This window comes from Oncorhynchus tshawytscha, linkage group LG16 (assembly GCF_018296145.1).
Source record: "Oncorhynchus tshawytscha isolate Ot180627B linkage group LG16, Otsh_v2.0, whole genome shotgun sequence".
In the NCBI taxonomy this organism is placed as follows: Eukaryota; Metazoa; Chordata; class Actinopteri; order Salmoniformes; family Salmonidae; genus Oncorhynchus; species Oncorhynchus tshawytscha.
This window is the reverse complement of record NC_056444.1, coordinates 81471167-81488128: the sequence shown is the minus strand read 5'-3', so window position 1 is coordinate 81488128 and position 16962 is coordinate 81471167. Positions and strand designations below refer to the sequence as shown.

At 44.4% G+C, this 16962-nt stretch overlaps 1 protein-coding gene across 1 annotated transcript in view; it reads left to right on the top strand.

The window, feature by feature from the left end:
- Window positions 1–16962, top strand: part of LOC112242888 (potassium voltage-gated channel subfamily C member 1-like) — a 54048-nt gene that overhangs the window by 21355 nt on the left and 15731 nt on the right. The window contains exons 2-3 of the mRNA XM_042299760.1: window positions 9874–10017; window positions 13496–14291. Coding sequence (XP_042155694.1) covers window positions 9874–10017; window positions 13496–14291 — 940 coding nt within the window. The remainder of the gene's footprint in view (window positions 1–9873; window positions 10018–13495; window positions 14292–16962) is intronic.

Below are 16962 nucleotides of genomic sequence, written 5' to 3'. Positions count from 1 at the left end.
AAAGGAAGAATAATGCAGACGATCCGATCCATTCCCGACTCTATATTCAAGTGGGATTCACTCTTAGTCTGTGTCCCAAATGTCACTCTATTTTCTATGTAGCGTCCTACTTTTGTAGGCAGTAGGATGCCATTTTGGACAGTGTACTCGGACGTCATTACCATGTCAAAATATTCCATTCGCACATTTGCAGAGCTATGCTTTCCTATACAATTTCACGTTTGGATGCATAGCATGATTGAGGTGATGAGATTACACAACCAGTAAATCAGAGATCCTAACCAGACTGGTCTTGAAATACACTCCCTTTATTGTTAGTCCCATTTTGCATAAGTGGCAAACGATTGTTATATTGATCTCATAAGTACACTGTGATGGATTGTGCAATAGTAAGTATTCTGGCTCGAAGGACCAATCTGATAAATAAGGGATGGCTTTTTTTATGAATGGCTGTGATAGGAGTAAACTGAGAATGGAGCAACAACATTGTAGTTACTCCACAATTACTAACCTCATTGACAGATTGAAAAGAAGGATGTCTGTAAAGAATTCAGATGTTCCAAAACCTGCATCCGGTTGGTTATAGGGCACTAAAGGAAAACTGCAAAAAAATGTGGCAAAGAAATTATCTTTATGTCATGTTTTTCTGCGACTGCATTTGAAGAAATGTTCAAAGTTCTTGACATTCTCCTTTATTGACTGACCTTCATGTCTAATTAAAGTAATGATGGACCGTTGTTTCTCTTTGCGCTGTTCTTTCCATAATATGGACTTGGTCTTTTACCAAAATAGGGCTCTTCTGTATACCACACTACCTTGTTACAACACAACTGATTGGCTCAAATGCATTAAGGAAAGAAATTCCACAAATTAACTTTTAACAAGTCACCTGTTAATTGAAATGCATTCCAGGTGACTACCTCATGAAGCTGGTTGAGAGAATGCCAAGCGTGTGCAAAGCTGTCATCAACGCAAAGGGTGGCTACTTCGAAATAATTTCAAATTTAAAATATATTTGGATATGTTAAACCCTTTTTTGGTTGCCCACATGATTCCATATGTGTTATTTAATAGTTTTGATGTCTTCACTATTATCCTACAATGTAGAAAATAGTTTTAAAAAATAAAGAAAAACCCTGGATTGAGTAGGTGTGAACAAACTTTTTACTTGTACTGTATGTAATTTCTCATGTCTCACAAGTAGCTCTGTTGATGTATTATCTGTGCTTGGCTGTACTCAGTCTCACCAGCAACAATAGGAGCAATAGCAGATCGTTACAGCGAGATGTATGCAACCAGTCAGCAACCTGCTGGGGGATCTCTGAGAATATAAATAGGGAGGGAGGGAGGGAGAGAGAGAGGGAAGTAGGGAGAGGGGGAGGGAGGGAGGGATGGGGGATGGATTGAGGGAGGGAGGGGGAGAGAGAGAGAGGGGGAGGGAGGTAGGAAGGGAGGGAGGCCGGATGCATGGATGTCTTTACTACTAGGCACCAACAGCTGCACACATATTGGCACCTCAAATTGCACCTGTTAGTCAGACTCTACTGTTTTAATGGTCTGGATATAACGGCTGGCTCTGGGATATTTTCTCTTTTGTCTGTCTGGATGTGTCTGGTCTGTTCTGGATGTTTCTGGTCTGTTCTGGATGTTTCTGGTCTGGTCTGGATGTGTCTGGTCTGGTCTGGATGTGTCTGGTCTGTTCTGGATGTGTCTGGTTTGGATGTGTCTGGTCTGTTCTGGATGTGTCTGGTCTGGTCTGGGTGTGTCTGGTCTGGTCTGGGTGAGTCTGGTCTGGTCTGGATGTGTCTGGTCTGTTCTGGATGTGTCTGGTCTGTTCTGGTCTGGTTTGGGTGTGTCTGGTCTGGGTGTGTCTGGTCTGGTCTGGATGTGTCTGGTCTGGGTGTGTCTGGCCTGTTCCCTGTTCTGGATATGTCTGGTCTGGATGTGTCTGGTCTGATCTATTCTGGATGTGTCTGGTCTGGTCTGGATGTGTCTGGTCTGGAAAGTTGTTGATGTGGGGACACAATGGAAACTATTTCATCAGTTCAGTTTGTGAGGTGGTTGGTGTGAACAGACTGTAGAGTCTCTCAGTTCAGTTTGTGAGGTGGTTGGTGTGAACAGACTGTAGAGTATCTCTCAGTACAGTGCAGAAAGTTCTGTGCAAACAATCTGTACAGACCAAGTCACAGTGTTCGGGAAATGATTAGAGCTAGACAATATACTGAAGTAGGCCCTCTGCTTCCGAATTTTAAATCCCAATGTCTCTCTGCAATATTGGATGATTGATTTGACAATGTTGCACTGAATTGGCAGAAACAAACTTGATGTCACACATTAAAAAGTCAGAGGAGAGAGATGAAGTCCCTGCTAACTGGGTTTGTTTCTGCATCCAGGGGTATTGTTCGTCCAGGGCCAGACACAAGGCAGGCTGAGGAGCTTCAGTAGCTGGCCTTGTACACTGGCTGGCCTTCATGCCTCCATAACTCCACAGCTCCCTGGTAACTGGGTTTCTAATTGTCAATCAGGGGGATTGTCTTGTTTCTCTTGAGGCAGGCAGATAGACACAGGAGGAGGGAGGGAGGCAGGGAAGGAGAGTGTGAGGGAGGCGGGAAGGAAGAGTGGGAGGGAGGGAGGGCTTTTTGTCTTTGTCCTCTGGCTCGCTCAACATCTCCACAGTTCCACAGTTCCCTGGAGAAGTGTCTCCATGCCCTTCTGTTGTGCAGGATATACCCAAGGGACCTGCATACTCTGTGGGACAGGAGAGGGCCTTGTGAGACCCCTGGGACCTGGGACCTACTGTATAGACCAGACCAGAGACCTGGGACCTACTGTAAAGACCAGACCAGATACCTGAGACCTACTGTACAGACCAGACCAGAGACCTGGGACCTACTTTACAGACCAGACCAGAGACTTGAGATCTACTGTACAGACCAGACCAGAGACCTGGGACCTACTATACAGACCAGACCAGAGACCTGGGACCTACTGTACAGACCAGACCAGAGACCTGGGACCTACTGTACAGACCAGTCCAGAGACCTGGGACCCACTGTACAGACCAGACCAGAGACCTGAGACCTGCTGTACAGACCAGAGACCTGGGACCTACTGTACAGACCAGACCAGAGACCTGGGACCTACTGTACAGACCAGACCAGAGACCTGTGATCTACTGTACAGACCAGACCAGAGACCTGGGATCTACTGTACAGACTAGACCAGAGACCTGGGACCTACTGTACAGACCAGACCAGAGACCTGTGATCTACTGTACAGACCAGACCAGAGACCTGGGACCTACTATACAGACCAGAAACCACCTGGGTCTACTGTACAGACCAGACCAGAGACCTGAGACCTACTGTGCAGACCAGACCAGAGACCTGGGACCTACTATACAGACCAGAAACCTGGGTCTACTGTACAGACCAGACCCGAGACCTGGGACCTACTTTACAGACCAGACCAGAGACCTGAGACCTACTGTACAGATCAGACCAGAGACCTGGGATCTACTATACAGACCAGAAATCTGGGTCTACGGTACAGACCAGATCAGAGACCTGAGACCTGCAAAACAGACCAGACACCTGGGACTTACTGTACAGACCAGACCAGAGACCTGGGACCTACTGTGCAGACCAGACAAGAGACCCGAGACCTACTATATAGACTAGAAACCTGGGTCTACTGTACAGACCAGACCAGAGAACAGACAGGAGAACAGACCGGAGAACAGACCAGAGAACAGACTGGAGAACAGACCAGACACTAGAGAACAGACCAGAGAACAGACCAGAGAATAGACCAGAGAACAGACCAGAGACCAGAGAACAGACCAGAGACCAGAGAACAGACCAGAGTCCAGAGACCTGGAACCTACTATACAGACCAGAGACCTGGGACCTACTATACAGACCAGAGACCTGGGATCTACTATACAGACCAGAAACCTGGGTCTACTGTACAGACCAGACCAGACCAGAGACCTGGGACCTACTATACAGACCAGACCAGAGACCTGAGACCTACTATACAGACCAGAGACCTGGGACCTACTATACAGACCAGAAACCTGGGTCTACTGTACAGACCAGACCAGAGACCTGTGACCTACTGTACAGACCAGACCAGAGACCTGGGACCAACTATACAGACCAGAGACCTGGGACCTACTGTACAGACCAGACCAGAGACCTGGGACCTACTATACAGACCAGACCAGAGACCTGAGACCTACTATACAGACCAGAGACCTGGGACCTACTGTACAGACCAGAGACCTGGGACCTACTGTACAGACCAGACCAGAGACCCGGAACCTACTGTACAGACCAGACCAGAGACCTGGGACCTACTGTGCAGACCAGACAAGAGACCTGGGACCTACTGTACAGACCAGACCAGAGACCTGGGATCTACTGTACAGACCAGAGACCTGGAACCTACTATACAGACCAGAAACCTGGGTCTACTGTACAGACCAGACCAGAGACCTGTGACCTACTGTACAGACCAGACCAGAGACCTGGGACCTACTATACAGACCAGACCAGAGACCTGGGACCTACTATACAGACCAGACCAGAGACCTGAGACCTACTATACAGACCAGACCAGAGACCTGAGACCTACTATACAGACAAGAGACCTGGGACCTACTGTACAGACCAGAGACCTGGGACCTACTGTACAGACCAGACCAGAGACCTGGAACCTACTGTACAGACCAGACCAGAGACCTGGGACCTACTGTGCAGACCAGACAAGAGACCTGGGACCTACTGTACAGACCAGACCAGAGACCTGGGATCTACTGTACAGACCAGACCAGAGACCTGGGACCTACTATACAGACCAGAAACCTGGGTCTACTGTACAGACCAGACCAGAGACCTGGGACCTACTTTACAGACCAGAGACCTGGGACCTACTATACAGACCAGAAACCTGGGTCTACTGTACAGACCAGACCAGACTAGAGACATGGGACCTACTATACAGACCAGACCACAGACCTGAGACCTACTATACAGACCAGAGACCTGGGACCTACTGTACAGACCAGAGACCTGGGACCTACTGTACAGACCAGACCAGAGACCTGGGACCTACTGTACAGACCAGACCAGAGACCTGGGACCTACTGTACAGACCAGACCAGAGACCTGGGACCATTTACTTTGTACAGACCAGACCAGAGACCTGGGACCAACTGTACAGACCAGACCAGAGACCTGGGACCTACTGTCCCCCAACAGACCAGAGACCTGGGACCTACTGTACAGACCAGACCAGAGACCTGGGACCTCACTGTGACAGACCAGACCAGAGACCTGGGACCTACTGTACAGACCAGACCAGAGACCTGGGACCAACTGTACAGACCAGAGACCTGGGACCTACTGTACAGACCAGACCAGAGACCTGGGACCTACTGTACAGACCAGACCAGAGACCTGGGACCAACTGTGCAGACTAGAGACCAGAGAACAGACCAGAGAAGAGGAGATACACATTTTCTTTGTAGAGTGGTACTCTAGATTTGTCTTTTCTTTGTAGAGATGTACTCTAGATTTGTCTTTTCTTTGTAGAGATGTACTCTAGATTTGTCTTTCCATCAAAATGTTTCCTTCCGTCATCAGATTGATAGTGCTCATTCTGTCCCCCAAAATTTTTTGTAATGTGATGTATCCATTACAAAATGTAACTGTCTTCAGTGGGATGTATCCATTACAAAATGTAACTGTCTTCAGTGTGATGTAGCTGTCTTCAGTGTGATGTAACTGTCTTCAGTGTGATGTAGCTGTCTTCAGTGTGATGTAGCTGTCTTCAGTGTGATGTAACTGTAACTGTCTTCAGTGTGATGTAGCTGTCTTCAGTGTGATGTAACTGTCTTCAGTGTGATGTAGCTGTCTTCAGTGTGATGTAGCTGTCTTCAGTGTGATGTAGCTGTCTTCAGTGTGATGTAGCTGTCTTCAGTGTGATGTAGCTGTCTTCTTCAGTGTGATGTAGCTATCTTCAGTGTGATGTAGCTGTGTTCAGTGTGATAGCTGTCTTCAGTGTGATGTAACTGTCTTCAGTGTGATGTAGCTGTCTTCAGTGTGATGTAGCTGTCTTCAGTGTGATGTAACTGTCTTCAGTGTGATGTAGCTGTCTTCAGTGTGATGTAGCTGTCTTCAGTGTGATGTAACTGTCTTCAGTGTGATGTAACTGTCTTCAGTGTGATGTAACTGTCTTCAGTGTGATGTAGCTGTCTTCAGTGTGATGTAACTGTAACTGTCTTCAGTGTGATGTAGCTGTCTTCAGTGTGATGTAGCTGTCTTCAGTGTGATGTAACTGTCTTCAGTGTGATGTAGCTGTCTTCAGTGTGATGTAGCTGTCTTCAGTGTGATGTAGCTGTCTTCAGTGTGATGTAGCTGTCTTCAGTGTGATGTAGCTGTCTTCAGTGTGATGTAACTGTCTTCAGTGTGATGTAGTCATTAATCATCTAGCTAGTCATTATAGCATGTATGTTGCTCATCATGAAGCTGGTGTTGATTAGGATGTGACTAACTGAGTACGGAGGTCGACAAACGTCGCTATCAACAAATAACACGTCTAAAAACTGTCTCTTTTCATATTCCCTCGTATATTTTGTAATGCATTCCATATGGGGCCCTTTTTCTTCTGTAGTGCACTACTTTGGACAAGGGCCCTGGTCAAAAGGAGTGCATTATGTAGGAAATAGGGTGCAATTTGAGTCGACCCTGTGCCTGTGAGAGGACTCTAGTGTTATTAGCTCTGACTGTAGCGTCATGGACGGATTGGAATACATCTGTGTCCTCTCTCGTCCTCCTGCTCACCTGGATAACAGCTGGTTAAATATGTACCTTGTCATCAATGCCATTCAGGCACCAGGTACCCGCCATATCTACATTCAGCCTTCCCCACACAAATCAATCAGCTGTACAGTACTTTTGGATTTATTTACAATGCTAACACAAACACAATGCTAACCCTAAACCGTACAGAGTTATTGTGGGAGATGAGCAGGAAATGGGGTGAATGCTTGGACCAGGGACTCTCAGTGGTGAAACTGAGTTTAAGGTCAGAACCGACACCTGCCATGATCCTCTTCTGTAAACAGTTCAACGAGACCAGTGGAGGCTGCTGAGGGGAGGACGGCTCATAACAATGACCAGAATGGAGTCAATGGAAATGGTATCAACTACATGGAAACCAACGTGTTTGATGTGTTTGATACCATTCCCAGTGAAAATCCATTCCAGACGTTGTTATGAGCCGTCCTCCCCTCAGCAGCCTCCACTGAACTACAGGTAGGTGTATTGTCAATCGTTTAATTATTCTTTATCATACTAGATTTGATCGACAAGCGATGCCAATAATAGAACATACAGAATTTACAGAGACTCAGAAAAGTCTGGTAAGTTATCAGGTGAGATCTAATGGAGAGCTGATGTAAACATGTCTGTGTTTCCAAGCCTCTCTGGGCCTCCTTCCTCCATCTCTGATGGGCCTTGTGGCTGCATAGTGGCTGGTGGCTGGGTAGATGATGGGCCTTGTGGCTGATGGCTGGGTAGATGATGGGCCTTGTGGCTGATGGCTGGGTAGATGATGGGCCTTGTGGCTGATGGCTAGATGATGGGCCTTGTGGCTGATGGCTGGGTAGATGATGGGCCTTGTGGCTGATGGCTGGGTAGATGATGGGCCTTGTGGCTGATGGCTGGGTAGATGATGGGCCTTGTGGCTGATGGCTGGGTAGATGATGGGCCTTGTGGCTGATGGCTGGGTAGATGATGGGCCTTGTGGCTGATGGCTGGGTAGATGATGGGCCTTGTGGCTGATGGCTGGGTAGATGATGGGCCTTGTGGCTGATGGCTGGGTAGATGATGGGCCTTGTGGCTGATGGCTGGGTAGATGATGGGCCTTGTGGCTGATGGCTGGGTAGATGATGGGCCTTGTGGCTGATGGCTGGGTAGATGATGGGCCTTGTGGCTGATGGCTGGGTAGATGATGGGCCTTGTGGCTGATGGCTGGGTAGATGATGGGCCTTGTGGCTGCGTAGTTGCTGATGGCTGGGTAGATGATGTGCCTTGTGGCTGATGGCTGGGTAGATGATGGGCCTTGTGGCTACATAGTGGCTGATGGCTGGGTAGATGATGGGCCTTGTGGCTGCATAGTGGCTGATGGCTGGGTAGATGATGGGCCTTGTGGCTGCGTAGTGGCTGATGGCTGGGTAGATGATGGGCCTTGTGGCTGATGGCTGGGTTAGATGATGGGCCTTGTGGCTGATGGCTGGGTAGATGATGGGCCTTGTGGCTGATGGCTGGTAGATGATGGGCCTTGTGGCTGATGGCTGGTTAGATGATGGGCCTTGTGGCTGCATAGTGGCTGTTGGCAGGTTAGATGATGGGCCTTGTGGCTGCTAATGGCTGGAGGCCCTCACAATGCGGCCTGCCCTGTTTTACAGCACTGCCAGATTATAGAGGCTGTTGCTCTGGAATCTGAGTTGTTTTCTGGTCTGAGTGTGATCTGTTTGTGAATGCTGACCAGATTCATCCTCTCGCCCTTGTTAACCATTAGCTTTACATCATCAACTGTGTAGTACCTGCTGTTGGTGTGACTGTTACCTGCTGTTGGTGTGACTGCTCCCTGCTGTTGGTTCTGTGGTGTGACTGTTACCAGCTGTTGGTTCTGTGGTGTGACTGTTACCTGCTGTTGGTTCTGTGGTGTGACTGTTCCCTGCTGTCTGCTGTTGGTTCTGTGATGTGACTGTTACCTGCTGTTGGTTCTGTGGTGTGACTGTTACCTGCTGTTGGTTCTGTGGTGTGACTGTTACCTGCTGTTGGTTCTGTGGTGTGACTGTTACCTGCTGTTGGTTCTGTGGTGTGACTGTTCCCTGCTGTTGGTTCTGTGATGTGACTGTTCCCTGCTGTTGGTTCTGTGATGTGACTGTTCCCTGCTGTTGGTTCTGTGATGTGACTGTTACCTGCTGTTGGTTCTGTGATGTGACTGTTACCTGCTGTTGGTTCTGTGATGTGACTGTTACCTGCTGTTGGCTGTTGGTTCTGTGGTGTGACTGTTACCTGCTGTTGGTTCTGTGATGTGACTGTTCCCTGCTGTTGGTTCTGTGGTGTGACTGTTCCCTGCTGTTGGTTCTGTGGTGTGACTGTTACCTGCTGTTGGTTCTGTGATGTGACTGTTACCTGCTGTTGGTTCTGTGATGTGACTGTTTGCTGTCTGCTGTTGGTTCTGTGATGTGACTGTTACCTGCTGTTGGTTCTGTGATGTGACTGTTCCCCTGGTTCTGTTTGGTTCTGGTTCTGTGGTGTGACTGTTACCTGCTGTTGGTTCTGTGGTGTGACTGTTACCTGCTGTTGGTTCTGTGGTGTGACTGTTCTGGACTTGTATTTTTACAGAATAATTGTTAGCTTGCTGAAGTGAAAACAACAGAAATCAGCCAGTAATGTTGAAATAAAAGCTGTAGGCGAGTAACTGTGTTCTCTCTAACAGTTTGAATGGATCCTCTGTAAGTACAATGGATCATGTTATCTGTATATTTCTCAGTAACAACTTACCTAAGTAACAGCGTGGAATAAAAGCAACGGTCCCTACTGCGTTTGTGTAATAGCAGAACATGCTCAGCTCCGTTACTCTGCTAGTACAATGCCGTTACTATAGTAACTAGTATGTATCTGTGTCCTGTAACTATGTCCTGTCCAACATGTTTCCTCTCACTGACTTTGAGTGTTTTGTTCTATGAAAGAACTTTTAGACAACTGCTTATGTAAAATGGACTTTTATAAATACATTTCATTGATTTGATGTGTCAATGTATTGATTGATTGATTGATTGTCTCGTTGCAGGGTATAGCGTTTGCCTCTCTGTTCTTTATCCTGATTTCCATTACTACGTTCTGCCTGGAGACTCACGAGTACTTCAACGACCTACAGAACCACACGGAACGCGTGGTGGTGGGGAACCACACTGAGGAGGTGATCTTGGTGAAGGTGAGAGAGATACTTAGATGTAAATAGACTCTACGTAGACTCTACGTAAATAGACTCCAACTCTACAGTTGGAAGTTTACATACACCTTAGCCAAATACATTTAAACTCAGTTTTTCACAATTCTTGACATTTAACCCTAGTTAACAGTCCCTGTCTTAGGCCAGTTAGGATCACCACTTTATTTTAAGAATGTGAAATGTCAGGATAATAGTAGAGAGAATGATTTATTTCAGCTTTTATTTCTTTCACCACATTCCCAGTGGGTCAGAAGTTTACATACACTCAATTAGTTTTTGGTAGCATTGCCTTTAAATTGCTTAACTTGGGTCAAACTTTTCCGGTGGCCTTCCACAAGCTTCCCACAACAAGTTGGGTGAATTTTGGCCCATTCCTCCTGACAGAGCTGAGTCAGGTTTGTAGGCCTCCTTGCTCGCACACGCTTTTTCAGTTCTGCCCACACATTTTCTATAGGACAAGGTCAGGGCTTTGGGATGGCCAATCCAATACCTTGACTTTGCTGTCCTTAAGCCATTTTGCCACAACTTTGGAAGTATGCTTGGGGTCCTTGTCCATTTGGAAGACCCATTTGCGACCAAGCTTTGACTTCCTGACTGATGTTTTGAGATGTTGCTTCAATATATCCACATCATTGTCCTTCCTCGTGATGCCATCTGTTTTGTGAAGTGCACCAGTCCCTCCTGCAGCAAAGCACCCCCACAACATGATGCTGCCACCCCCGTGCTTCACGGTTGGGATGGTGTTCTTCGGCTTGCAAGCCGCCCCCTTTTTCCCTCCAAACATAATGGTCATTATGGCCAAACAGTTATGTTTTTGTTTCATCAGACCAGAGGCCATTTCTCCAAAAAGAACGATCTTTGTCCCCATGTGCAGTTGCAAACTGTAGACTGGCTTTTTTATGGCGGTTTTGGAGCAGTGGCTTCTTCCTTGCTGAGCGGCCTTTCAGGTTGTGTTGATAAAGGACTCGTTTTACTGTGGATATAGATACTTTGTACCTGTTTCCTCCAGCATCTTCACAAGGTCCTTTGCTGTTGTTCTGGGATTGATTTGCACTTTTCGCAACAAAGTATGTTCATTTCTAGGAGACAGAACACCTTCCTGAGCGGTATGACGGCTGCGTGGTCCCATGGTGTTTATACTTGCGTACTATTGTTTGTACAATTGCTCCCAAGGATGAACCAGACTTGTGGAGATCTACAATTTCTTTCTGAGGTCTTGGATAATTTATTTTTATTTTCCCATGATGTCAAGCAAAGAGGCACTGAGTTTGAAGGTAGGCCTTGAAATACATCCACAGGTACACCTCCAATTGGCTCTAATGATGTCAATTAGCCTATCAGAATCTTCTAGTGCCATGGCATCATTTTCTGGACTTAAACAGCTTTTTTTCCAAGCTGTTTAAAGGCACAGTCAATTTAGTGTATGTACACTTCTGACCCACTGGAATTGTGATACAGTGAATTATAAGTGAAATAATCTGTCTGTAAACAATTGTTGGAAAAATTACTTGTGTCATGCACAAAGTAGATGTCCTAACCGATTTGCCAAAACTATAGTTTGGTAACAAGAAAGTTTTGGAGTGGTTGAAAAATGAGTTTTAATGACTCCAACCTAAATGTATTTAAACTTCCGACATCAACTTTATTGATACTTTAATGATCCCTGAATTTAAATTCAATTATATAATGTATAATCTAATCTATAATCTGATCTAATGTATAATCAAAACTAATGCATAATCTAATGTATAATCTAATGTATAATCGAAGCTAATGTATAATCTAATCTATAATCTATTCTATAATCTAATTTTATGTATAATATAATGTATAATCTAATATAATGTATAATCTAATATATTAACAAAGCTAATGTAGGGCCTCACGGGTGGCGCAGTGGTCTAAGGCCGTGCCGCCAGAGACTCTGGGTTCGAGCCCAGGCCGCGACCGGGAGGTCCATGGGGCGACGCGCAATTGGCCCAGCGTCGTCCCGTTTAGGGAGTGTTTGGCCGGTAGGGATATCCTTGTCTCATCACGTGCTAGCGACCCCTGTGGTGGGCCGGGCGCAGTGCACGCTGACCAGGTCGCTAGGTGTATGGTATTTCCTCTGACACATTGGTGCGGCTGGCTTCCGGGTTGGATGCTGGCTGTGTTAAGAAGCAGTGCGGCTTGGTTGGGTTGTGTTTCGGAGGACGCATGACTCTCGACCTTCGTCTCTCCCGAGCCCGTTCATGAGTTGGGGAGAAAAAGGGGTTAAAAAAAATGTAATTAATAAAAAACAAAACTAATGTATAATCTAATATCTAATCTATAATCTAATGTGTTACCTAATATGATGTATAATCTAATATAATGTATATTCTAATGTATAAACAAAGCTAATGTATAATCTAATATAATCTAATCTCTAATCTAATGTATAATCCAATCTAATGTATATTCTAATCTATAATCTAATCTAATGTATAATCTAATGTATAAGCTAATATATAATGTAATCTAATGTGTAATCTAATATATAATCTAATCTAACGTATAATCTAATCTAATGTATAATCAAATCTATAATCTAATATATAATGTCATCTAATGTGTAATCTAGTGTATAATCTAATGTATAATATAATCTATAATCTAATGTATAATCTAAAATATAATATAATGTATAATAGAATCTATAATCTAATGTATAATAGAATATAATGTATAATAGAATCTATAATCTAATGTATAATAGAATCTATAATCTAATGTATAATATAATCTATAATCTAATGTATAATATAATCTATAATCTAATCTAATGTATAATCGAATGAATAAACAAAGCTAATGTATAATCTAATGTATAAACAAAGCTAATGTATAATCTAATCTAATGTATAGTCTAATGTATAATCAAATATATAATCTAATCTAATGTATAATCTAATCTAATGTATAATCTAATCTAATGTATAATCTTATCTAGTGTATAATGTAATGTATAATCTTATCTAGTGTATAATCTAATGTATAATCTTATCTGGTGTATAATCTAATGTATAATCTAATATATAATCTAATCTAATGTATAATCTAATATCTAATCTAATCTAATGTATAATCTAATCTAATGTATAATCTAATCTAATGTATAATCTAATCTAGTGTATAATCTAATCTAATGTATAATCTAATGTATAATCTAATCTAATGTATAATCTAATGTATAATCTAATCTAATGTATAATCTAATGTATAATCTAATATAATGTATAATCTAATGTATAATCTAATCTAATGTATAATCCAATCTAATGTATAATCTAATATATAATCTAATCTAATATATAATCTAATGTAATGTATAATCTAATGTATAATCTAATCTAATGTATAATCTAATGTAATGTATAATCTAATCTAATGTATAATCTAATCTAATGTATAATCTAATGTATAATGTGATCTACTCTAGGTGGTGACCAAGCCCATTCTGACCGTGGTGGAGGGTGTTTGTGTGGTCTGGTTCACCTTTGAGTTCTTCGTCCGCATCGTGTGCTGCCCCGACAAGCTGCTCTTCATCAAGAACATGTTAAACGTCATTGACTTCGTGGCCATCCTGCCCTTCTACCTGGAGATGGGCCTCAGCGGCCTGGCCTCCTCTAAAGCAGCATCCGACATCCTGGGGTTTCTACGGGTAGTCCGTTTCGTCCGGATCCTCCGGATCTTCAAGCTGACCAGGCATTTCGTCGGTCTGAGGGTTCTCGGCCACACGTTGAGAGCCAGCGTCAACGAGTTCTGCCTGCTTATCGTTTTCCTGGCGTTGGGCGTCCTCATCTTCGCCACGATGATCTACTACGCAGAGAGGATAGGGGCCCAACCGGACGACCCCCGCGGCTCTAAACACACCCACTTCAAAAACATCCCTATCTCCTTCTGGTGGGCCGTGGTCACCATGACCACCCTGGGCTACGGGGACATGTACCCCAAGACGTGGCTGGGCATGATAGTGGGCGCGCTGTGCGCTCTGGCGGGGGTGCTGACCATCGCCATGCCCGTGCCTGTTATAGTCAACAACTTTGGGATGTACTACTCCCTGGCCATGGCTAAACAGAAGCTGCCTAAGAAGAAGAAAGCACACAATCCGAACCCGGACGCTCCCACGGACACGGCCTCGTTCGGGAAGTCTGTCGCTACCTCTCCCAGGGACAGTACTCAGAGTGATACATGGCCGCTGGCTGCAGAGGAGAATATCAACAGGAACCGCTCAGGTCAGAGACCAATTCAAATTCGATTCTTGAAATACAAAATATTCTACCGTACTAATTCATCCCTTTTAACATTTTATTTAGTCTAATGTTTTTTGAGGCATCGTTATGATATGTCATAGGCCACAATGATAAGTGGATGTTTAATTTATTCAAACCGTCAACCATTCCACCCCATTAAAAGCTCAGACCTCATTCTTTTTAAACCACAACTCCTTACACATCACACCACCACCACTTTATTCACGCTGAAACATTCATAGACCGTTTTCATTGTGCACTTATCCCTTCACTAAATCCTTTTGGTGCCATAATGGTAAAGAAGTAAAGTGGATATGTAATTGATTCAACTCATTCACACTCATAACTCATTCAAGTCATTCAAACCATATTCAACTCACCCTTTTTAAAACTCACGCAATCAACTTAAACACATTACTAATGAACACATCACTACAGTATTGCAGTTCTTCACTGACATAAGGTATGATATGCTGGTAGTATTTGTGGTGCTCTTTTACAACAGGGAGGCGGGGGGGGACGACATAATATACCTTTTACTGTAATCATATAGTATCATAGCTTTCCAGGTTTACTGTCCCTAGCCACAAACACAGTAACACAACTTGATACAATCATGAATATACCCTTTCTCAGATAATAAATACTTTTGTTAAATTCAGAGTCAGCGTTTTGCTTGCTCCACTATCAAAATACAGTATATTCATCGGTCTACATCCCCGAGTCCCAGTGCAGTCAAAAAACGTGAGTTTCCTGTGTTTTATATATATTTCCACACTATGAGGTTGGAATAACACTGCAAAGACGTGAACATGATGATAATTCCCTTTTAGTGTGAGATCTGTTTGTAAAAACGGGCCTGAAATTTAAGCCCGTTTTGGTGGGATGGAGTTTTGGCCTTCCATGGTGACATCATAATTAGAGTTAATAGACCCTTTAAGAAAGCGAATTCCAAACCTCTCGGCCAATAACAGCACATTTTCTGTTTCCTCCTCCCCACTCAGGACACTCCCAGACAGTCCTAGCAAGATTTTTGCTTGAGAAATTGCCCTTTTCATTGAAAACAATCCCAGTAAGGTACTTAATTGTTACCCAGAAATAATTTGATATTGAGGAAAAAACAGCTGCATTGGACCTTTTAACTCATCTTCTTGTAAAGTTGCTGCTGTCCAATAAATGAGTTTGTTCAAAATGGTGTTTTCCCAGTAAAATGACATTGTGGCTCAACCTTTCCCTAAGACCTGAAGGGATGTTGACTTTCTACTGTAAGCCCAGCGCTGTGTCTCCTGCAGATCTTTTGTTTCTGTGACTTAGGCAAGTCAGTTAAGAACAAATTCTTATTTACAATGACGGCCTACACCGGCCAAACCCAAACTATGCTGGGACAATTGTGCGCTGCCCTATGAGGACTCCCAATTGCCTGGATTGGAACCAGGGTGTCTGTAGTGACTCCTCTAGCTCTGAGATGCAGTGCCTTAGACCGCTGCACCACTCGGGAACCCACTTGAGACCCTGGGTTTAAATACTACTCAAAACATGTCCAATAGTTTGATCGTTTGCTCCAGTCTGTCTGGAGTGCCAGATGGGCGGGGTTAGCAGTTTAAAAAAATATTTTATTGGATCCAATTTGCCTGGCATGCTCAATCAACCCCAGTATTGCTGATCTAGCATCAGTTTTGCCATGTACAGTGCATTCGGAGAGTAGTCAGACCCCTTCACTTTTTCCACATTTGTTACGTTGCAGCCAAATTCTAAATTGGATTTAATGAAAAATGTTCCTCATCAATCTACACACAATACCCCATAATGACATCATAATACCCCATAATGACATAATACCCTGGGGTGGCAGGGTAGCCTAGTGGTTAGAGTGTTGGACTAGTAACTGGAAGGTTGCAAGTTCAAATCGCTGAGCTGACAAGGTACAAATCTGTTGTTCTGCCCCTGAACAGGCAGTTAACACACTGTTCCTAGGCCGTCATTGTAAATAAGAATTTGTTCTTAACTGACTTGCCTAGTTAAATAAAGGTTAAAAAAAAACGGTATAAAAATACGTTATTTACTTAACTATTCAGACACTTTACTCAATACTTTGTTGAAGCACCCTTGGCAGCGATTAAAGCCTCAAGTCTTCTTGGGTATGACGCTACAAGCTTGGCACAACTGTATTTGGGGAGTTTCTCCCATTCTTCTCTGCAGATCCTCTCAAGCTCTGTCAGGTTGGATGGGGAGCGTCGCTGCACAGCTATTTTCAGGTCTCTCCAGAGATGTTCGGGTTTGAGTCCGGGCTCTGGCTGAGCCACTCAAGGACATTTAGAGACTTGACCCGAAGTCACTCCTGCGTTGTCTTGGCTGTGTGATTAGGGTCGTGGTCCTGTTGGAAGGTGAACCTCCCCCAGGCTGAGGTCCTGAGCGCTCTGGAGCAGGTTTTCATCAAGGATCTCTCTGAACTTTGCTCCGTTCATCTTTCCCTTGATCCTGGTTAGCCTGCCACCACCATGCTTCACCGTAGGGATGGTGCCAGGTTTCTTCCAGACGTGCTGCTTGGCATTCAGCCCAAAGTGTTCAATCTTGGTTTCATCAGACCACAGAATCTTGTTTCTCTGGTCTGAGAGTCTTTAGTTGCCTTTTGGCAAACTCCAAGCGGGCTGTC